The sequence below is a fragment of the Amborella trichopoda genome, chromosome 12 (genome assembly GCF_054954075.1).
Source record: "Amborella trichopoda isolate Santa Cruz 75 chromosome 12, AtrichopodaSantaCruz75HAP2 v2.0, whole genome shotgun sequence".
In the NCBI taxonomy this organism is placed as follows: domain Eukaryota; kingdom Viridiplantae; phylum Streptophyta; class Magnoliopsida; order Amborellales; family Amborellaceae; genus Amborella; species Amborella trichopoda.
In genome coordinates, this window is record NC_142347.1 from 49723521 (window position 1) to 49734502 (window position 10982).

The 10982-nt window shown below is 36.1% G+C and overlaps 1 protein-coding gene across 1 annotated transcript; it reads right to left on the minus strand.

Annotated features, from left to right (window-relative positions):
* Nucleotides 1-1524: 1524 nt before the first annotated feature.
* On the minus strand, nucleotides 1525-3597 carry LOC18446848 (uncharacterized). The gene has a single exon (XM_006856953.4). The coding sequence runs from the start codon at nucleotides 3021-3023 to the stop codon at nucleotides 1830-1832; it is 1194 nt and encodes a 397-aa protein (XP_006857015.1). The 5' UTR covers nucleotides 3024-3597; the 3' UTR covers nucleotides 1525-1829.
* Between the last annotated feature and the right edge of the window lie 7385 nt (nucleotides 3598-10982).

The window sequence follows — 10982 nt, forward strand, 5'->3', positions numbered from 1 at the left end:
ACTTCTCAACAGAAGTCTCTGAACCTACGTAAATTTTATTCATCTAGTTTTTGCTAACCAATTGGGATATAACTCCCTTAGAGAACTAGTAAATCATAAATATTGGTTTATTTGTTGATTACTCTCATTGCTAACTAGACTCAATTGTTTATTTGGCATGAGAAATTAACAAAGTTATTCACAGAAATAGATATGTATGCACACACTCTTTTTTTTCGTTCAGTTATTTCAGTCCATTTCAAACTAATAGTGTTCGTTTCAATCAACAATTTTCCGGCACACTTGTTCATTTTACATGTTTTTTAGCTCCATATTTTTTTGACCGAAATGAAATTAATATCGACTTTTGTGCTTGTGGACATATCATAACTACATTCAAAATTTCAAACTCCAAACCGTAATCCTAGAAATCCCTGATCCGACACAGAATCCTGGGTTGGGTTGGGATCGAGTGGATGATTCTGATTTAAGGAATCCCTAAAATTTCCCAACTATTATATTATTTTTTTTATTTTTTTTATTTTTTATTTTTATCATCGGACAAAGGAATCGCCCATATATCAGATCAGCCGACTAAAAAATCAAGTAAATTGTTTGGAAAACAGATGCCTACCCAGTCAAGAGCAGATTCGGATATTTGAATCACTGCTTCAGACCGCAGGCGTGACAACTAGCAAGCACCATCCAGCCATGGGTGCAACAAATTCTGACCAACAGCTTGGATGAGTGAGTCGCTTACTATTGTTTTTGTGGAGAAAGGAAAGGAAAGGAAAGGAAAGGAAAGGAAAGGGCAGGGCAAACAGCAGAAGACAATGGTGCATGTGCGTAGCAATGAATGATCATCAGATCTCGTGCAATCCAAAAGGCAAGGAAAGGGATATGATTCAAGTCATGAGAGAGGAGATGGTCCCTCCCTTCATCCTTTCCACCTACGCCCCCACACCTTCACAATTCACGATGTGATGTGTTGAATGAGTAAACTCATTCCTCATCAACTAAAATTCAATGAGACACAACATAATGTACCTGTATTTTAAATTATATGATGGAAAAAGCTTATGTAAAGCGTCAACCCACCTTACCTTATACTGTACAAGTAAAGTGCACCTTAAAAACCCCCAAATCGGTTCTCTCCAACTTTTCTAGTTAAATCTTCTAACACATTATCGGGACCATCTATTTTCAAGAGTTTTCAAAAGTGTTTATAAATCTGCTGGATCGTTATTATCTCTGGAACTTTAAATTTCATAATTGAGGGAAACAATAGATTTTCATATCAAGGCACCAAAATTGCATTTTCGGTACACCTTACTTGCATAATATCTTAATTCACACGATATCATGCACAATGCCTACCAAACAGTTCCCTTCCGAATCCGTAAGCCCAGTGCTTTAACAACAAAAGCCAAAAACATGTAGTGATCCCGCAGGAGCAGATTGTACATCAATATTAATAAAAACTACAGCATCACTAGAGCTTGGGTGCAGGAAATTAAATCAACAACCAGAGAGACAAACAAAAAATGAATGATAGTGGCACACTTTCTATTCACACCGTTGCATTTGTAGCAGTAAAAAAATAAAAGAAACTCAAAAAATATTATTCCTAAACGAACAAAAAAGCAGAGGAACCATCTATGGTCCTCTCTTCCTACTCCAAATTTTCACTCCTTGCTGCTTATTGCTCGCTACTCATCTCTGCAACACCATTGCTTGATCGAGACCTTCAATCATTACGCGGAAAATATCGATGATAAATAAATGAATCAGAAAACCAATGAAAACAAGTGGCTAAACAAGCTTTTAGAGAGAGAAGTGGTGCAATGTGTTCAGCCCCTGAACTCATTGCACTGCTGCGTAGGCCTGATCATTTGCTTCCCAGCCTTGAGAGGGCAGGGGGTCTGGACTGGTGGCACCATGCAATTATATTGAATGCAGAGAGAAGTAGTCAGAGGAATGGAGGCCTGAGGGCTGAGCTCAATGCCTGTAAGATAATTGTGCTGAAGATACAGTATCTGGATACCCGCCACTAAAACTCTCTCGATGAAGCTCGCGGGGACTTGCCCTGTGAACCTGTTATTGTTCAGGTACAAATTCTCGACGGAGGCGAACAATGGCGAGATATGCCCACTCAGTTGATTATAGCTCAAATCCACAGTTCCGACACTCACTTCGTCCAAAGGAGTCACACTGCCAGTAAACGAATTCCTCTGTAACTGCAATGAAGATAGAGGGAAGCTAAATATGGCGGAGGGGATGCTCCCTGTTAGCTTGTTCATGCTCAGGTCCAAATAGTTCAGACTCTGCAATGGGTCCAGGACTCGGCCCAGGTCTCCGCTGAGGCGATTCCAAGAGAGAGAAAGATATTGCAGGGAAGGAGAGAGAGTATAGGGGAGGGGACCAGAGAGATCATTGTGCTTGAGATCAAGGCGAACCAGAGCGGGAGAAACAAATGGGGGAACAGAGCCGGTGAGCATGTTATGGCACAGAATGAGGTTTGCGAGGCCTGGCAATGAGCCGAGGCCATGAGGAACCGAGCCCATCAACTGGTTATAGCTGAAATCAAGGGTCTGGAGCCTCTGCAAACTAGCAAGACCAGGTGGTATCTGGCCACTGAGAAAATTCTTGCTTATGCCCAAAAACATCAGTTCTCTGCAATCAGCTAGACTCTCAGGAATTGGTCCAGTTATTCGACCGGGCACAACTGTGAGCTCCCGGAGTGCCGAGAGGTGGCCTATCGAGCCGTGCAGCCGGCCCATGAGCCCGGGCGCACCTGCCCTAGCATCACCAAGGTTCAGAGCCACCACCTTGTTGGGCTCAATGTCGGTGTTACAGAGCACCCCAGGAAAGTTGCAGGGGTCGGAGGTGAAGTCCCATGAAGCCAAGAAAGAGGAACCAGGCATATCTTCCAGGCTCTTTCTAATAGCTTGGAGAGCCAAGAAATCAAGTGGGTCAAGAATAGCAAGCGCCCCCAGATGGAAATGCACCAAAAGCAACACACCCAATACCACCCTCAACCCCATAATCTCTCCCTTTTCTCTCAATAACTCTATTCAGTCTCTCTGTTTTCTCTCTCTACCTATGGTTTTTGTGAGCTCAACTTGGTTGTATATATAACAGAGCGAGAGAGAGAGAGAAGGTATTGAGTGTTAAAGCTCGGTGGATCACGGGTGAAACTCTGAGGGTCTCTGCTTTCTTCTTAGCTTTACAGTGGAGCTTCTCGTGCAAAGTTGCGTGATGGGTTTTATTTTTCCTGTACCAACTAAACAATAAGTAGCAGAATCATAAAAAAAAAAGCAGTAGCAGATGAAGAAGAAGTAAAATGAGAGAGAGAAGTTTTGGAGAGGGGAAACAGAAGATGATGAACAAGAGTAGGTTTAGTTGTTGCTGGTGTCTTGGAAGCCAAGCTTTCTCTCTCTTCTCTCTTCTCTCTCTCTCTCTCTCATATCATTTTAGCTTCCCTCTGAAGCCATAATCAATGAGCGTCCATGGCCCCAACCTCGAACTCTATTTTTGCCCCTTTGTTTTTGGCCTTTGCTATTGTTTACCGACTACTTTATTCGCTGCGGTTTGGACCAAGCAAACGGTTCTCCGAGCCTGCCTGGCCTACCGAGCCATGGGCTCGGATGGGTTGTACAACTCAGCGACATCGGTGCCAACGAGGACCACGTGAGTGAAAGAGAGAGAGAGAGTCGAGAGGAGGGAGAAATGACTTCGATTCCTACCAAAATAATAAATAAATAAAATAGAAGAGAAAAGAGGTGAGATAAAATGTCTAAAAATGCACATCGCTTGCATCTTCAGCCCAACTAGTTTTAAAGAATTGGCCGTTCATTCTTTTTCCGGTTAGAGCCAAGTTTCTAAACAATCAAAGCGAAGCGTGGTTTCGTTACCTGAAGTTTTTGTGATAGCTTTAAAATATATTTTTATATCTAGTTATAAAATTTAAAGTTTTAAAATAAGTGTAGATTGAGTAAATCTATGAAAACTTAAAAATATTGAAAATTAACTGTCCTATTATATGATGCACTATTTTTAAAACTTTAATTTTTTTATTTTTTTTTCTTATATTTATCTTGATGTCGAGGTGATCAATTTGAAGATATTTGTACATCAAAATGACCTCTTATAATGAATTTTTTTTATGTGCATTTTATTTTGATTGTTTAGAGCCTCGTACTTATATAAACTTTTTCCAATAAGTAAAGCCTCACCTTTGGTCGAAAATTGTAATTCAAGCATAAGGAAACTTTTACATTGCTCATTTTGGCTTGAACATTATGGTTGTAAAAAAAAATCTATTTCAAACTTTCAAAAAAATGTATATTACAACAAATTATCTATATTATCCATTTCGCTCTAAAAAATAAGTGTTCATAAATCCGCAAGATCTATATTATTTTTTTAGTTTCAAATTTCATTGTCGGCATTGAAAATTAATTTTAGAGCCATCGTGATTTCCGTTGCTGAAATTATTTTTCAGACAAGGATTTGAGTTTAGGGTTTATTTTGTTTTCATAAAACCTAAGCCTTATTTTTTTGGTGACTTCATCTAACATCGCAATGGTGTTAATTTTAGAGCAAACGCGGGTAATTTTGATGATTTTTAAAATCATTTGAAAAAAATAAAAAAAATATATATATATATATATAAGTGAGACGATAAAAATATAAGTAGAGAAGCAATTGAGAGAGAAAATAAAAGAGGAGAGGCAGAGGGGCACCCTCCACCACTGCCGGCGGATACGGAGAACACAGCGCCACGTAGTCCAAGTTCATGCCACGTAATCAAAGCATTCACCTTCTCTTCTTAACCCATAATAATTGTCGTCTTTATCACTTAATACATTTTACGAGGTTTCATTATTAATTAACATCGATGAAATAAAGTGACGGGGCCAGTTAGGTTCGGGCATTGGTTCGGGCCCCAAAGTAAGTCCCTGGGTTTTGGAGTTTGGAGCTTAATATTTTGCTTTTCCTTTTAATGAAAAGAAGATCTTCTCTTGACCCACTGGTCCAGAGAGAAGAGAGAGTGGTGAAAACCAATGGTTTGAGTCTTTAGTGCACACACTTTGCTCTCCACTTTACTTTTAATGACAGATGTTTCTATACTTTTGTTTTTGTTAGCATAAGTATACAATAAGTTTGTTAAACTTTGATAAACCATTGTTAAACTCTTTTATTTTTCTTGTAAGTAGGGCCGTATATTATACTTTCGTGGGAGCATATATTGTGTATCTACCCCCTCACTCAAAAATTTTTCAATTTTTTCATGGGAACATATAATTTTTTCAGTTTAAAATTTTGGAAAGCACGTAAGAACTACTGGATAATTATTTTTTACAATAAAAATTTTAATTTTAAGGCTTGTGACAATTAGATCTAGCTTTTCAAAAAATAGATGGTTTCTATTCAATCTTGAAGCATTTGTTTTTCTTTAGTACATATTATTTCCTACACAGAGAGTTTATTTTGAATATTTCTTTTATTGGGATGATTGTATTTATAGATGTATAGATTACATCCCCAAAATTTGAAAATCTAAAAAGTATCTTTTAACATGTGTTTTGCCAGATAGAGTAAAATGGATGATATACTCCTGAGGGAGTAGCAAATCTTTTTTTTGCATTATTAGCTTCACTCAAAGACCGGTAGCTGAGGATACTATCACTGCCTACGTCAAAGTCCAAGATTTTTTCTTCATTTATCTTTTTGAGTTTACCGGGCATGTGAGACATCTCAACTCTAAGATTTTTAGGGGTGTACTGTTGGCTGCAGTTGAAGTCTTTTAGTTGAGGGTACTATCCCGGCTTAGATCAGAGTCGAATAAATTTTTTATTTTAATGTAAACGGGCATACAAGAGATCTCAAGTTATCTGATTTTACATCTGATGGCTGAAGGTATTTGTGACCGGTATATATCAAGAATAGGAATTCCATTATGTATATTATTGTTTGTTAGGTAAAACTCAAGGGGTGGTACATAACGAGATTGTTAGCTATCGTACGTAAGGATCACGATCGCATCGTACTTAAGGATCATGATTGCCCCCAAGATGTTCATAGAAGTGCATTGCAAAATAAATGTTTTTTTAGATTTGAGTGCTTGCAATAATATACTACTAAATAATTGATTTTATATATGATCGTTATGGATGATTATGACCTTCTCGCACTAAAATTAAATATTTCTCAATCTTCTTAATAACCATTTAATGGATTGCAATTGAGGATGGAGAAGCGTGCTAAAACGTGCACTTTCTTTTTCATAAAATAGAGCCTTGGATTTAAACCAAAAAACCTAGACAACATGTTCATCGATATATGAAAAGCCGAAGCCCCTATTTTTAGGGTAGAAGAGTACCCCTTGTTTGTGGACAATGAAAATCAGTGCGGTTGTGGACTAGGAGAAATATTGAGTTGGTTCCTTTATATGTGAGGACTGTGATAAGAAAGTAAAAGGTGGTGCCCCCCCTGCTTCTTCAACATTTATATGCATCTAAACTGTTAGTAAGACCATAAAAGAGGGGCTTTAATTTACACTATCAAGTGCAATGATGGTCAATTCTTTTGCCAAGAAAGTCATGGTTTTCCTTTGATGTCACCATTTGACGTACAAGACCGTCCGATTGCATTAATATTCTTCATCTACTTATGGATGTTGCCCAAATTCCTTACAATAGGGATGTTAAACTGAGTTGTACTTTGCTTCTCTACTTATTTATAAAAATCGGGTAGGGGCCATTTCCCCTGGTGACTTAAAAAAAAAAAAAAAAAAACAGAGAAAGAAGAAAAGGGTTCAAGTGCAATGGAGGCTTAGATAATAATACCCCATTTTGGGTAGGTCTTAAACTCATCACACCTCTCCTCATCTAGCACCATTTCAATAACTATTTTTTATCACCCATCCCTTTTCTATCTCACCCTCATCGTTCATAAGTTCTCCATGAATGGTGAACTCATAATCACTGTTGCCTAGACCCCACAAAAAACAGCTGTTCTATTTATTCATGTACCCAAAGGTCCAGATTTTGAAGGTTTGGCAATTAGGCATATTTTCCAAAAGAACCCCTCTTTTCACATCTGATGAAGCTTGGAATAATATCGGGAAAGAAAATAGTGCATGGTTTATTAAGGTGTCTGATTGTTTATTATGGGTGCGAAGTCGAGGCTCTAAATAATCAAAATAAAATGCACATTCAAATAGCGTCGAGAAATGTGGTTTCAATACTGTAAATCTTTGTAATAACCTTAAGCTCCAAATATTTCCTTGAGGAAGGTACAAATTGCGCAGCAATGACTGATAAATGACACTTCTAATGGAGTAATTTAACCTCTGGTTTGGAATGAGTTGAAGTCGTGATGGTAATACCACTTGAGCCTCAGCTGTCAGTTTAGGTTTCCATTCCCATTGACGCATTTGAAATCTGCTAATTATTTCTAAAAATGATGCCAAAAAAAAAACGAAAAACATTAACTTCCGCCCAATATTGAGCTTATTTTAGTAGGACACCGTTTTCTTTCCTAGATGGGAGGGATGGAGCACAAATCAACAGAACGCAGTGTTTACTCTTATTTGATAGCAAAAGATTGTGTGAATATATGACCAAGTGTTTGTTTTGACGCTAAAACTGGGGGCTCTCTAAACAAGCGCGTCTCTCTCTTTCTACAGTGATTGTTACCGTTTGGTTTAGTGCCTATATTTGTTTTAGTACTTGGAGGTGGTCTCTCTCTTTGGTGCCCATATTTCTGCGAATGATATGGGAGTAACCAAATTAGAAGAAATCACCAGATGAAAAACAATAAAATATTTGTCAAAGTTTTGCTTGGTGCTATTTAATGAAGAAAAATACACCAAATCGAGAGCTTGCCTTGTTTCTTGTAGGGCTATCAAATGAATACAAAAATAACAAAGATAAATACAAATAAGCAACTATTGGTTACACATAAGAAAAACAAAAAATGTTACAAGCATCCTAATTCACTTAGCATCATTTCATGAATAGCACTCGCATCTTGATTGACCATGACACATTATTGTGATTCATTGGTTTGATTTGATTGTTGTGTATTGTGACGTTTTAAATTGACATTATTGTTCGCAACAATAACATATTCGTCACACCATTTGAAAGAATTCAAATAATCCACACTTACAATACAACCTATTCAGGTTAGATGGCCTTGAAGATGCTTTGAGGGCACATTCTATATTATCATACATACGGATGTCTTCTATTACTTGTGGAAGCAGATGACATTGCGAGGCCCAAGAATCAATCAATATTAAAATAAGACCCAAATGATAGGACATTGAGAAGCTATTTATATTGAGTATTTATTTATGAGATGGAAAACTTTGAAATGAAAAAACAAATAGCAAGCAACTCTCAGTTTAGGAAATCCAAAGAACCAATAAAATTTGTGAGCAACTAGAATAAGGCAAATCCCTTGAACAGACAAATAGCATGTCACAAGTTGTCATTTATGCTTGTCAAAAGGTATCAAGTAAACCTACTTCCATTGACCTGCCCAAATATTCTACCACGTAAATCCTATTACATGCCATGTCGATAAAAAGAAACATGAATATTGTCTTCAATACACTTAAATAAAATACTAAAATTACATACCAGTTTGAGAAAAATAAACATGAATATTATCTCCAATGCACATAAAATATATACTAATTTTAGTCGCACAATTCGCATTATAGTAGCTTGATATTCAGGTTTCCACAAAAACTGGTCATGAACTCTGGAAACATACATGTGATAATAATAATATTTTGTTTGAAATTTTTTATTTAAAAGTTGAAGCCTAATAAGATAAAGTACATTGATTCTCAATAAAAATTCAGAATTAACACAAATTAGGCCCTAGATTTGCAGACAGAATACAATAACTTACAAGCCACTGGGAGTGCATCAGACAATAGAGTGCAACAAAAGTAAAATATAATTGCATATGAAATATGATTACTTAGGAAGTGGTAGAACATCAAGAACAACGGGTATTTCATAAGAAAATAAAATACAGAGATCCTCAATAAAATCTCAGAATTTGCAGGGACAAGCAAGGCCCATACTTACTGTTCTATAAGCATAGGAATTTCTAGCACAATCAATATCACTAAAGCATTTTTAGGTCGATTATGTGCCTATCATTTCGGGGTATTATTAGTCATCTCCACTTGTCCCCCTATATACCTAAGACTTCTAAATTTCAAGTGATAGAGAGCCTTCTTGAACTTACATGCGTATTCATGATTTCTATATATCATTAAAGATGAGCAGTCACCCCACAAACATTTCCCCCTTTCAAGTGTACAAACAGGAGATCGATTTATAAATCACCATAGAACAAAACACCTTTCTACATAAATATAATAAGCAGAAAAATAAAAAAATTTCTCAAATCATCCTCAATAAACTCACTAAAGGGAATTTCTCAATGTGAAAAAAGACCGACACACATGTATATGTTCTCTCTATCTCTCTTTCCGCACACACATAGAGCGATTAGAATTCACACCAAACAACAGAATTTTACATGTAATTAAGTAATGGCCCAAGTTACTTCGCATTTAACATATGAAGAAGATGCACAGCTAATCATTATACAGACTATCCAATCTGCATCGACACCAACCGAAAAAAAAAAAAGAGAGAAAAATAAGGTGTTGATACATAACCATTAGTTCTGCAATGGATTGGTTAAAACAAACTGTCCAGTCTCTAAGCAAGGTAATTTAACAACGGTGCGGTTTGTATAGAGCCCATGGTCTAAACAATCAAATTAGAGCTTACCTTCAAATAGTATCGAGAAACGTGGTTTCAATACTGGAAATCTTGTGATAGTCTTAAAATATACTTTCATCTTTACTTGTAAAGTTTAAAGCTTTAAAGCTTAAAAAATAGTGTAGATCAACACTCCTATGAAAACTTGAAAATCTTGAAAATTGACGGTTCAAAAATGTGTTACAAAATACACTATTTTCAAAACTTGAAATCCATTTTTTTTCTCATATCCATACATCTTGGTGTCGAGATGATCAATTTGAGGATATTTGGGCATCAAAACAACTTCTTCTAGTGAAATTCTTGAAGTAAGCTCAAATTTGATTGTTTAGAGCCTCTGCTCTATATAAACTTTTCCCTATAATAAATCACCATAGAATAAAACATCTGTCCATATAAATATAATCAGCTAAAAATACTCAAAAAATTTCTCATATCAATAAACTCACCAAAAGGAATTTCTCACCGTGAAATCAGATTGTCCAGTGAAAGGTAATAGAACAAATCCAAAGCAACGTAAATATACAACAACTGGAGCAATACCTTGTTACCCAAAAAATTAAGTATCACAATAAATTTACAGACATAATGAGTTTGTCAGTAAAATAATGGTGCTCCCATTATACCTCAGAATGGACATTGGAAAAATATATTAAAAAAATAAGAAAAATTGTTTCATGTATTGGGAACGCATATCTATATATACATCCCCTTAAGTACAAGATGGATGCAAATAGATGGTCCACCTAAAAACAGTTGAAACTAACAGTCTAATTTTTTTTTGAGTAATGATCCTGCGAAACCCTCCCACACCCATGTGTGTAGTAGGACATCAAATGATCACCATTAAATTTGGTACAGTTCTCTAAAAAAATCAAATCTCTCACCCAAGTGATAACTTTTTTAGAGATTTGTGCCACATTTAATGGCGATCATTTTGGGTCCTACACACATAGGTGTGAGAGGGTCTCATAAAATCATTACTCTTTTTTTATATATATAAAATTTTAAAATCTATTTATATTTTCATATTCATGATCTCCACGTTAGAGATTATATGTCATTAAGAATTGGGTCTAAAAATACATCTCAAAAATAGATTTTTAAAAAGAGACTCATTTCTATACGAACTCATAGAAACCGTGTCCAAAAAATAATGATTTTTAAAAATATTTATGAAAT

Bases quoted from the DNA above. Each gene is read 5' to 3' on its own strand.
- LOC18446848 (XM_006856953.4), bottom strand. From the start codon at position 3,023: ATGGGGTTGAGGGTGGTATTGGGTGTGTTGCTTTTGGTGCATTTCCAT.